At 62.1% G+C, this 11845-nt stretch overlaps 4 protein-coding genes across 4 annotated transcripts; 1 reads left to right on the forward strand and 3 right to left on the reverse strand.

Moving 5' to 3' along the window:
• Window positions 1–460: 460 nt before the first annotated feature.
• PAN0_004d2362 (flavo protein) lies at window positions 461–4090 on the reverse strand (the record flags this gene model as incomplete). Its single annotated transcript, XM_014802307.1, has 1 exon — window positions 461–4090. One exon carries the CDS (start codon window positions 4088–4090, stop codon window positions 461–463), a length of 3630 nt encoding a protein of 1209 aa, XP_014657793.1.
• A 201-nt stretch (window positions 4091–4291) lies between these two features.
• On the reverse strand, window positions 4292–5445 carry PAN0_004d2363 (glutamine amidotransferase; the record flags this gene model as incomplete). The annotated part of the gene is made up of 2 exons (XM_014802308.1): window positions 4292–5361; window positions 5430–5445. The coding sequence occupies 2 exons, from the start codon at window positions 5443–5445 to the stop codon at window positions 4292–4294; spliced, it is 1086 nt and encodes a 361-aa protein (XP_014657794.1).
• A 309-nt stretch (window positions 5446–5754) lies between these two features.
• Window positions 5755–7062, forward strand: PAN0_004c2364 (kinase-like protein; the record flags this gene model as incomplete). The annotated part of the gene is made up of 1 exon (XM_014802309.1): window positions 5755–7062. One exon carries the CDS (start codon window positions 5755–5757, stop codon window positions 7060–7062), a length of 1308 nt encoding a protein of 435 aa, XP_014657795.1.
• A 423-nt stretch (window positions 7063–7485) lies between these two features.
• On the reverse strand, window positions 7486–9028 carry PAN0_004d2365 (uncharacterized protein; the record flags this gene model as incomplete). Its single annotated transcript, XM_014802310.1, has 2 exons — window positions 7486–8264; window positions 8374–9028. The coding sequence occupies 2 exons, from the start codon at window positions 9026–9028 to the stop codon at window positions 7486–7488; spliced, it is 1434 nt and encodes a 477-aa protein (XP_014657796.1).
• Between the last annotated feature and the right edge of the window lie 2817 nt (window positions 9029–11845).

Below are 11845 nucleotides of genomic sequence, written 5' to 3' on the forward strand. Positions count from 1 at the left end.
ACGCTCGACGCTGTTGATGGTGCGTTCAACACTGGTCGTCCCAACCCCAAGTGGCGCCAAGTTATCCCAATGCCACCATGGCGCTGTTTTCACGCTGTCAAAGTGCGCGCGTTCAACCAAGGCAATCAGACTTGCCCTTGAGCCACGCGCGCATTCGTCGATAGCGTGGCCACATGCCAATGCGCAGGCTGCCCTCTCTGCGCGTGCGTTCCAAGAGCGCTCGCCACCCACGCACGCAAACGAGGTCGCTCTTGCACCGCTTGCCATCCTAGCCGCCGCACTGCAAACCGACCCAGCCCCCCCACACCGATTCGTTGCAAGCCGACATTCTCAACCACACTCTCGTAGGCCATACTGCGCGTCATCGCCGTGTTGGCCCCACCAACCGCCAGACTTGCACTTCCACAAGTGAACATGGGTGGTGACATTGCAGCACGTGCGACAACCCGCGGCGGTTCACTTACGCGCCCGCAACAGCTTCCGCGCCCTTCTCCTTCTGCAGCCCGAACCTGTCCACTACCATCTGTACGATCTCGCTCCACTCCATCATGGCCCCTTTGCCGGTATCTCCACACGCGAGCCTCTTCTCCACGGGCCCCCTGACCTCGTACCCCAGGACCTCCTTGACCGTCCTAAGATGCATCTCCGTGAGCGGATTTTCCCACATGAGCGTGTTCATGGCGGGGCACAGCACCACCTCGGCCCCCCTGCCCAGCGCGCGCATGAAGCTCGTGAGCAAATCATCGCACAATCCCCCGGCGAGCTTGGCGAGCGTGTTGGCGGAACACGGCGCCACGAGCACCACGTCTGCCCATCGCCTGAGCTCAATGTGCAAAATCGCATCCCCCACGCGTGTGAAGCTCGTCCACTCGTCGGCGTTCGTCCAGAGATGAACCCGCGGTCCTGGGGTGTGCACCCCTCGACTCGCAGCGAGGTTCTCCGCAGCAAGCGAGGCCACGCTGTACTCGGCCGAGGTGAGCGGGGTTCGGTCGTAGAAGTGCAGCGAGTTGACGGTGGCAATCACCTGCACCCGAACATTGGCGTGCGCAAGAAGCGCCTCGACAATGAGCGGCATCTTGACGCTCGCCACCGAGCCGGTGCTTGCTAGAACAACGTGCAGCGGTCGATCGGGTGTCGGCGGCCGCGATAGGGCAGGGTACGGAGACCGCAGCGAAGCAGGTACCGGCTTGGCCTCTTCGGGCGCGCGAGACGCCATCCTACCCAGCTGCGAGGCGAGGTAGGACGTGGTGCGCGCGTGCACGGGCTTGCTCGGCGGCGGAGGTCCCGGCAGTTCGCGCGACACACTGCGTGGCGACACCCCCTCCTCCTTCTTCCCCCCATACCCCAACGACAACGATGACGGCGACGACGATAAGCTCGATCCCCCCAGGCGGGTTGATAGCGACGCCAGCCGGTCGCCGATACTCAGCTTGGCCTCATCGCTCGCAGCGGAATCTTTGATCTGCTCTTCGCCGCGCGAGTAGTCAGTGGCCATGCTAGCCGCGCGCACATTCGCAGGTCTCTGCGCATCACCAGCTGCGGCGCCCATCATCCTACTAAACGCAGCGAGGCTCGACCCCATGACGCCCGTGATGACCTTGTTGCTCACCCCGGCCAGGTCGCCGATCTCCTGCGTCAACCTGCCCCTGATCCTTGCCGGCATCGCCAGTGCCTCCTCTGCCCCCTGCCCACTCGTCCTTCTTTCCCGTGCATTCTCGCCCGCAAGCAGATGCGCGCCGAGCTGGCTCGCGTCCAGCCCGAGATCCGCCACATCCACATTCTCGAGAAACGCCACTGCAGCCTGGACGTTGACGAGGCAGTACGCCGTCTCGCCCTGCACGAGACACTCGGCCCTAAATCGCTGGATGTACAACAAATGACTCGCCAGCCGCGCCGGGTTCGCCGCCACAATGCTGTAGATCAACAGCGGCAGGATCAGGTCTGCGCTCGTACCCTCCGCCGCAGACAGGGCGGCTACACCGTCGACCGCGAGCTTGTGCGCGCGCACGAGCACATCCAGCTTATCCTTGGGCGAGCGCGCCTGCTCACTGTCCAGCCGCTGCAGCTCCGCGCCGCACTGTTGAACGATACGCTCCAGCCCGTCGGCGTGCGCGGGGTCGTCGAGTCCAAGATGGCGCAGCGAGAGCCCGAGCACGTTGAGCGCGGCGATGCGTGAGGCGAGCGCGTCGTCGTGGTACCCATCGCGCGAAGCAACCGGTCGGAAGATGCGATCGTACACCTCCTCGCACAACACCGTCTCGACCACCTCCAGCCGCGCCTCTGCCGTCGCTACGTCTTGCGCCTGCAGCTGGTCACGCACACTGCTGAACAAGTCCTGCACGGCTTCCGACATCTCGTCCGCCTCCGCCAGATACGATGCATTGGGCACCGGTGAGCTTGCGCGCGACCTTGCCCCCTGCGATCGGTCCGAGCCGCCCGCTGCACCTTGTGCGTCGCCGAGCGTGGGCACGGGGGGCAGGAACGTCGCCGCAAACCTCGCCACCACCTCGGCGATCGATTCGCCCACCCCCGCGGCGGCGAGCCGGGTGCGGATGCGCGCCTCGAGCGTCTTGCGGATGGTGCGCATCACGGCCGAGCGCCGCACGAGGTGGTCCACCACCCACACCGAGATCGTCCTGCGTCCCGCCCTCCCCGTCCCACCTGCATCTTCCGCATGCTTCACCTCGCTCCCAGCCGCCGCATCGCGCAGCTCGAGGCCAAGGCTGGACTGGTGCGCCTCGGGCTCTGCATCCGATTCCGAGGTGCCACCGAGCTTCTGCGCATCGACCATCTCCGAACCAGCCACCTCGTCCGCAGCCGCCTGCCGCCTCCGCTCCCTCCCGCTCCCGCCAAAGATACTCGCAAACGACGCCGACGCCCTCGAGCCGGCCACGTTGAGCTTCGAGTTGGAGCGCGCACGGCTCTTGGCCGCCGCGTTGGCATCGTTGGCCACCGCGCGCGGCTGGAGCGGCGGCGGCAGCGGAAACGCCGCGTTGGCGGCTGCGAGTGTGAATCTCGGATACGCACATCGTGCGCCGCTGGGCTCTGGCTGTGTAGCATGCGGAAGCGGCGCAAGCGACTCGAGTGTCTCCTGCCGCGCATTGGCGTCCTTGAGACTCGACACGGAGCCGTGCGCTTTGACGACGAAGCTCTGCAGGCTGAGCGAGCCCAATTCTGCATCAGCGTCGCTTGGTGCTGAGCCGGCGGAGGAGGATCGTGCAAGCCGGCCTCGGAGGCCCGAGAGTGTGAGAATCGGTGTCTCTGCGCTTTCGCCTAGCAAAGCAGGCGAAGGACGTTGCGCCGAGGTGGAAGCCGCATTAAAGATGGTATGATCGTACGCAAAGGATGCGCTGAGCTGCGAGGCAGCCGTAAAAACCGACGGCGGGTCGCGCGGCAGCAGGATGGTGGCGTCTCCATTCGCAAGCAGCTCTGCCACGGCTGCCCACTCTCCCTCGGTAGCCGCCTGGAGCGCCTCGAGGATGAGCCAGCCGGCGCTCTTGTTGTTGAGCCCGAGGCGGCGGGCGTTGTCGTGCATCTGCTGCAGCTGCATGCGTGCCACCGCCGCGCGCTGCGTCTCGTGCTCGTTCGACGCTCGGCTGCTCTCCCTCGGCGGCGCATCGGGCAACGAGATGGTGGGATACGACGGCGAGGTGCTGAGGTGCGACGTAGCCGCGAGTGGCGCTGCATGTGCATTCGCCCTCGGCGTCAGCATCAAGTTGGGCAAGGGCTGCGAGGGTGATGTGGGCGTCTGGGATGGCTGTGCGCCTGCTGCCAGCTGCGCCGAGTGCGACTGAAAGATGGCCGCAGCGCTGGGACGAAGCACCGAGTTGCGCTGTCGCGGGGCATAGTTGAGGCTGTGGTAGGTGCGCGACGCCGACAGCGGAGTAGTTGGCGTTGAAGGTGTGGATGACGCTGGCGAGTCGGTGGAATCTTGCGGCGTGCGTGCGTCGGAGCCAAAACTGCGCCCGATGGTTTTGCTCTTCCACTCGGCGCGGTCGACGTCGAGCCTGGCGATGGGGAAGCCAGACGATGCATCCGACGCCGATGCCAGCGGGCTAGATGCCAGCGGGCTGGGAGAGTTGCGGTCCATGCTGCGCCGATGGTAGAGTGGACGATGGAAGGCAGGATGCAACACGAGCTCGGTCAGGGTCCTCAAAAAACAAGCGCTCAGTCGCCCCACTGTTGGTTTCACACCATCGGCCATTGAATATTCACTCGCACGGACGCCGCCAACTTCATCTCAACCGCTCAGCGCAACGACGTGGGATGAATGCGATGCAGTGAGATTGCACTACGGACAAGGGTATACTGGGTGGATGGGGGCATTTCGTCCAGCCCCCGCGCCTCGGCTTGCACCATCAAGCGCCGCTATCGACTTGACCTCTTCCGCACTAGCAGCCGTCGCGCCCGACATGCTTGGTGGAAACCCGGTGCGCATGGCAAACGTGGGGCTTCTAACGATCTGATCCGTCCTATCCAGATGGAACTCGTCGAGGATGGGCAGTTGGAGGACGTTCATCTTGGGCGTGATGCACACGAGCGTATTCGTCGGAATCTCCATCCAGTCTGCCTTTTCAAACGTGAGCGGTTCGGAGGCTACGACGATGATCTTTTCGCGCTTGTCGGTCTTGACCATCCTATACGCACCGGGTGAATGCTCGTAGAAGCTCGTCCCCGAGGAAAAGTAGAGCGAGGCGGCCTGGTCGGATTTGCTGCTGACGTAGCGCGTGCAGATGATGCTCTCTCCATCCGTCACGCAAAAGTTCATCAGACTCGGCTCGCGAATGCCCGCCTCGCTTGCCCAGCCATTAAAGTCGCGGATGGTGGCGAGCATGGCATCGCGCAGCTCCTTGTACGAAAACGGCTCCGTCTGCAACGGATCCCCCAGATGGCTGAGGAAGACGGCAAACGCGAATTCGGAATCGGTATGGCCTTGGGGGAAGAGGAAGAGCGGTTCGGGCAGTGCGGCGAGAACACGACGTTTGATGCGGGAAAAGTCCGAGATCTGACCATTGTGCATCCACATCAACCGACCATACCTCCACGGATGGCAGTTGGTCTCGGACAGCGCACCCGCCGTCGAGGCGCGCACGTGCGCAAACACCAGCGGCGACTTGATCTTGTCCGCAATCCGCTGCAGATTCTGGTTGTTCCACGCCGGCGTCACCGAGGTGAAGATGCACGGCGCATCGCCCAGCTCCGCATCGCGCGTCGAGTCGTACCAGCCCACACCGAAGCCGTCGCCGTTGACGGCGCGCGTGGCGTCGAGACGCAGCCGCGAGTCGAACGCCTGGTTGATGATCGAATGCGCAGGCCGTGTGACCAGATGGCACAGCTGGATCGGGTCGGCGCCCTTGAAGACTGCATCAGGGTGAGGCATTCGTAAGTACAGTGTATGCGGGGCGCAGACTGCATCCAACCCCACTTACCTAGCAGCCTGCACATGCTGATGACACTCGGATGGTGGAGTGCAATGCGCAAGCTGCTCCACGTCTCGAGTGTCGAGTGTCGAGTGTCGAGTGACTCGGTGGCGGCACGCCTTATCGCGTCATTGCGCCTTAAATTTCCCCATCCAAGCGCGGCTTTTCTCTTCTCCACCCCCGAAAAATGCTGTAAAATGTCTGCAAAACTGCATCCCAAAAAAGGGTCCAAAAAAAGGTCTTTGAGTGTGAAGGTGTTGGTCTCTGCGCACAACACTTCCCAGCGCATGCTTCCCTTGCCATACCTGGACATCTTCCTTCAGACGCCCGCACCATGGCTTCCACTTTGTCCACTCGGCGTCTCATAGGCGGCTCTTACACGGTCGATGTGACCTGCGGGCTGGTTGCGCACTCGGACGGTCTAAGCAGCCGGATCTTTCGATGCCCGCTCTCCTCCTCCGCCTCCTTTCCCTTCTCCCCTACCACCCCCTCCTCTAGCTCATACCTTCCAGAGCTGTCAGCCCTCGGTTTGGCAGCTGAAAGGGCCGGGGGTGTGGGGGGATGGATATGCATCAAGCGCGTGCACACCGACGACGAACCACGCCCGCACTCTATCCGTCGCGAAGTTGCGCTGCTCACGACGCTTTCCGACGACAACATCGTCCCGTTGCTGGCGGCGTTTTTGGATACATCCGATCCGTTTGGCGAATTCATCGATCTGGTCATGCCACTGTACGCAGCCACACTCGAGGACGTTCTGATCGAGCCATCCTTACTCCGCTTACCCTCCCCAGCCTGCGAAGGAGTGCAGAGGGCAGGGGAATCGATCCAGCAGCTGTGGCAGGAGTCGCCCGAGGGATTTGCCCACAGTGTGGCGGTACAGATGCTGAGCGGGCTGGCGTTCCTGCATGGTAAAGAGGTGGCACATCGAGACGTCAAACCGCCCAACGTGCTTATTGCCCACACGGGTGCAGTGAGGTTGTGTGACCTGGGAACCGCATTCTCGGCCTCGCATTGCGTGGACGAGGGGCAAAAGATGGTCTGCCAGGTAGGCACGGGCATCTTTCGTGCACCCGAACTCCTCTTCTCCCCCTCCCACTACGATCCCTACGCCATTGATGTTTGGGCGGCCGCGGTAACGCTAGCCCATTTTTACACGGCGCTCATCCGCATCCCCACCACTCGAGCAAAGGTAGCAGAGGTGGATGAACGAACATCCTGGCAGCGAGCCTTTGACTCCAACACCACACCCCCTTCCCCTGGCTCTGACGAACTTGTCTTTTGGGAGGAGGAACCTCCAATGCCCCAACAAACTGCGTCGGGGTACATCCGAACGCCGCTCTTCGAGCCGGATCGAGGCGATATCGGCCTGGCCGCCAGCATCTTTTCCCTCCTCGGCCTACCCACTGACGCCAAACACTGGCCAGAAGCAGAGCACTTCCACCCACCCCTACACCGTCTCCCCTTCACTCCAACCAGGGCAAAAGGCATCTCATCAGCCCTACCCCTAGCTACCGACCCCAACCCCCTCGTCGAGCACCTCATCATACCAGCCCTCCACCTGTCCGCTTCCCACCGTCCAACTGCCACCCAACTCCTACACTCCCTCCAATCCCAACACACTCCCCGCACATTGAAATAAGTCAAGTAATAGTATATTCGGGACACTGAGAGTGGGTCAAGCGGGTACTGCTACAGGCAACTCTCGCACCTCGCAGCCAGGATTGACGGTGCATAAAAGTGCATCTGCCTGCACAACACACCGAACCATCCAGCACCAACGAGGCAAGAGTGCGCAATTAGACCAAGAAAGGCAAGATCGAGGGGAGAGAGATGCGGAGGAAGCAGACAGAGGAAAAAATGCGATGGGATGATGGTACAACATGCAGACATGCAGAGATAGAGAGAGAGAGAGAGAGCGATAGAGAGAGAGAGGGGGGGAAGGGGAAGAGGGGAATACAGAGGATAGAGGGGGAGAGTGCGATCGATCCGTACCGGAAGCCCTGAGCCGCCACCGAGCTTCCGTCACGGACATGCACGGATGCGAGTAAAGACGAGGCGAGCCTTAGATCTCTGCCGACACGCCGGCTGCGGCTTGGCGCGGGAAGGGCAGTGCCATGCTGACCGCTGCGCCATGCTGCGCCTCGTCCACATGCACATACTTGGGCTGCACCTGGCTCGGCAGACACGGGTTCACCGCGCGCAGCTCCGTGTCCAGCGCCACCGCCGCGCCCGACACATTGTCCGACTGCGAGCGGCTCAAACTGCTGCGTCTTGCGCCCGCCTCCTGGCCCGCCTGGCCCGCCTCGCCATTGCGCGCGCGCTTCAGCTCCGCCGTCCACCTCTGCCACTCGCCCTCCGAGATGACGAGGCGGTAGTCGATCGCCTTGAGCAACGCGCGCTCCAGCTTGCCCAGATCCTTGACCGGCAGGCCCGAGATCTTGGACCACGCGCGGTTCGAATACGTGCGATCCTGCACAAACTTGCTCGCCACCATGATCGACGCCAAAAACATGCGGCGCGGGCATCGGATCAGGCACAGCTCCTCCTTGCTCATGCCGAGCATGGGCGAGGCGGCGTCCGTCTCGACGCTGACCGAGACGCCCACGGCGCGCGTCGACTCCTTGAGCGTATGCTGCGCCGACTGCTTGGCCGCATCGCCCAGCCGCACGCAGTACAGCAGCGCAGCCTGCAGCGTCGAGCACGATGCGCGGCCACGGCGCAGAGTCTCGCGCACAAACACCTGGAGAGGCAGCGCGCTCTTGCCCTTGTTCAGGTCGCACGCCGCTGCGGCCGAGGGGCTCGAGGCGTTCCAGATGACGTCCAGCGTTCGGCATGCGGAGTCTGTTGCGAAAACCGCGAGAAAAGCAGGTAGCAGCCGAGGCAAGATCAGCACGCGAACTTGATGCGAGTGCACGTCAAAAAAGACTTGGCACAAAGACAATGTACTTACCAACTAGTCCATCGACGAGGGCATTCTTGGACTCGTCCGCCGACGAAGCCGAGGGCGACGAGGTGGAGGCGGGCGAGACGGTGGACGGGCCAGCGCTCGCAGGCGCTACCGCCACGTTGTGAGCGACTGCAGCAGATGCGGCAGCAGCGTCGGTGGCGACGACCTCGGTGGCGAGTCGGACCACTTCGCCCTGCAGATCGCGGATGCGCTTGGCGCACCGCTCGCGTTCGGCGTGCGAGGCGGCGAGCAGGTCGGCGCGCCAAGTGGCAAGGTTGTCGAGCTGCTGAGACGACGAAGTCTCGCTCATGGAACTCTTGCGCGAGCACGGCGTCTGGTCGCCGATGCTCGTGTGCGAGTCGTAGCCGGACTCGGAGCCGTCGTGCTCGGACGAAAAGACCGAGGCGTGGCTCGAGGCGGCGGAAGAGGAATACGACGACGAGGCGTCCGAGTTGGAGCGCGAACGCTTGCCGCAGATGGTGGGCACCGCAGCGGCGAGGCTGGCGGTGCTGAGGAGGTGGGGCTTGCCAAGCACCGACTGCTCGAGAGCAGCGGCGTGGCTGGCGAGGTTGAAGCCGTTGAGCTCGACATAGTCGGACACCGCAACGGCAACACCGTCGGCAGCCATGGTTGGCAAGAGGAGAGTAGGAGGCTGCATAATTGCTAGCCTGACTAGGTGGGGAGGATGATGCCGAAGTGCTGAAGCGAGATCAACAGCAAAAGCAGCAAAATCCGGTGCGAGGCAAAGTGCAGTTCGAGTCTAGCTTCTGATCAAAGTAGCAAGAGGGGGAACTGTTGAGCTTCGCAGCGAGTGATTGGGGGATGATATCGGGTAGAGAGTATCAAAGGTTATGAGCCGATGCGACGAAACCAAAACACGTAGATGAGGACCGGGTGGATGACGGCGAGGACCGCAATCCTGAAGAGTATGGAGTGTGGCGAGGACCCTGTTGTAGAGACAGGAGAGCTCGCGCGGGCAGATATCTAGAACGATGCGACGTCCAGGATGTCCAAAGGGTGGTGTTGAAGCGACAAGACCAGCGACAGTGATGTGGCCAGCCGAGAGCAAAGATGGGGGGGGGGGGGGATGCTACGAAAGCGATCGAAAGCTAAGAGTGTCGAGAGAGAGATTAAAGACGCGGAGCGGACCCTGGCGGATACGTGGCGCTGGATGTGGCGAAGGGGGACCTTGACCAGACGATTCTGTGGGACAGAACGCTGCTTCTAAAGTCCCCACGAGGGGGCGACGATGGAGGAAAACATTGTGTGTGCTGAGTTCGTCTGGGGTTGAGGGTTGCTACGTCGTGGAGAGAGCTTCAAGATACTCTAGCTGCCGATGATGATGGAGGCTAGAGGGTGCGATGGATCGGCTGAGTCACGGAGACGATAGTGTCGGTGGACATGCGAAGAGGATCGAGGTGACGAAGCTGAACGGGCTGAGTAGCTGAGTCGAGTAGACACAAGCTGACGACGACGATGGCCTTGAGGTAACGGTGGGTGTGTGGAGAGAGGTGGAGAGGTGGAGAAACTGAGCGAGATGCGAATCCGGTTGAGGGCGTGCGAGGCTCAGCTAAAAGGACTTGGCGGTGCTCGAGGTAGGAGTCACGTAGCAGCAGCGTGGGGGGATGGCGAGGTGTGGCAAGGATAGCTGCGCGCGCGCAAGAGCAAGTGGCAAAGGCGCGTCTTAGCCAGACAGACCCTGGGACTGAATGTCGAGCTGAGTCGATGCGATGCGGGGTGGGGCAGTACTGGCGAGTTGTTGGGGGTGTAGCTGAGTCGTAGAGTGTTGAGACGAAAGATGATGATGGTGACGACGACAAAGGTAGCCAGGCAAGTCAAAGACTGAGCTTGACGATACGACGAGGAGGAGGAGTCAGGATGGCCCTCGAGCGAGGTGAGCGGTGAGCAGCGGCAGTAACGGCAGAGAGTGGCGGAGATAGGCGACCGCACCTGAGTCACGGAGTCGCTACCGTCGAAATTCAGGCGGATGGACAGAGGCTCCGACGACGCGCGCAACTCAGCCCAGCCAGAGAGAGGTGTGGCAATTGATGCCCAAAAATGAGGCGGGAGCAGCGCGCTTTGTCTCCTCCCTCACGCCACGCCCTGCCCTGCCCTCACGCGCCATTTGGCCTCGAGTGGAGGCGCCGCCGCTTCTGCCCCAGATCGGCTCAGCCACCCAGCAGCTGCCCACTTCCGACTTGCTCTTCTTTGCTACTTGGCAGAGTGGCATCTGCCTTTGAATCCAGGTATGGTGTCCACAGCATCAACTCAAATAAGCAGAAGGAGAGTACGATCTCAAACGAGGGAGAGGGGAGCAGCTCGATGGCAGCGCCGAGTCACCGCCCAGCTCACCCGAAACCACCGGCTGAGCCGGTCGTCGAGGGCGCTCCATGCAGACTCACCCCAACCCTGCCTGGGCACTTGAACAGTGTGCTCGCGAACGGATCGGCCGCCTGCCTGCCGACATGGCCTGCGCAAACGATGCGGAGGCGAGCGTCTGCGCCTGTCCAAAACAGCATCCGACCCCAAGGGGTGCGCTGCACCAACACTGCTCCTGCGCCGTTTCCCAGCTTTTGACATCCAAGGGGCGGATGACTCCTTTCCGCAATTTCAGACGTGCGCTCACTCGCCCTCCCAAACACTGCTCATCCGCCTCGAAATTCGGAGAATCCGCCGCACCGCCTCCACTCGAGACTCAAATCTGGGATGGCGCGCGATTTTCATGGAAATTTCGCGATCTCGAGGCACTTTACCGCTCTTCTCTCTGCGTCGAAAAACAAAAATCCGATTTTGAAATGCCCGCCTTTTTTTTCCCGCGCCAGCGCCCGCGCCATTTCGGGAGGCTTTGAGACGAGTCATCCTTACTCTCGCACGGCGGCGGCAGCCAGCTTCCGTGCTTTCGATGCGCAACTCGCCATCAAAAGGACAAGGAGAGCATCGCCCCAGACGCGCGTTGCCGGTCAAGATGCCACAAGATGCCACTGCTCAGCGCAGGCCGATCCCACAAATGCTTTCGCTCTGGTTGGCCCGGCTCAAGCTAGAAGCTGGTCCTGCATCAAGATCAGCCGCGATCCACGGCTTGTGACTTTGTTCGGCATCGGCATCGCTCTTTCTTTGACAGGGCTGGCTTCTTGACCGGCTGCCCTCTGTCCAGAAGCTGCCACCGTCGCTGCCTCGTTGCTGGCCGACCGGTCATTTCTTCAATCAACGCTCTGAGACGCACGCCTTCATATGAATCCTTCTAGCATGCTCACCCCTCCTCCCGCTTGTTCCATCCACTCTGGACGTCGTGGAAGCAGTGTAAGACGTGGCAGACAGCCCACCGCCCGGGTATCAGTCCGGCAATCGTCCAGCCTTGTGGGTGGGTGACAGCCGTCGGTCAATGCAGCTGCAGTCGCGGCAGCAAAGGGCGGACGACAGTGCGGTTTCCATGCACACGCAAAAGGACCCTACAGCAGAGCCTGCAGACGGCTGC

This window comes from Moesziomyces antarcticus, assembly GCF_000747765.1.
Source record: "Moesziomyces antarcticus DNA, scaffold: scaffold_v10004, strain JCM 10317, whole genome shotgun sequence".
NCBI classification, from domain to species: Eukaryota; Fungi; Basidiomycota; class Ustilaginomycetes; order Ustilaginales; family Ustilaginaceae; genus Moesziomyces; species Moesziomyces antarcticus.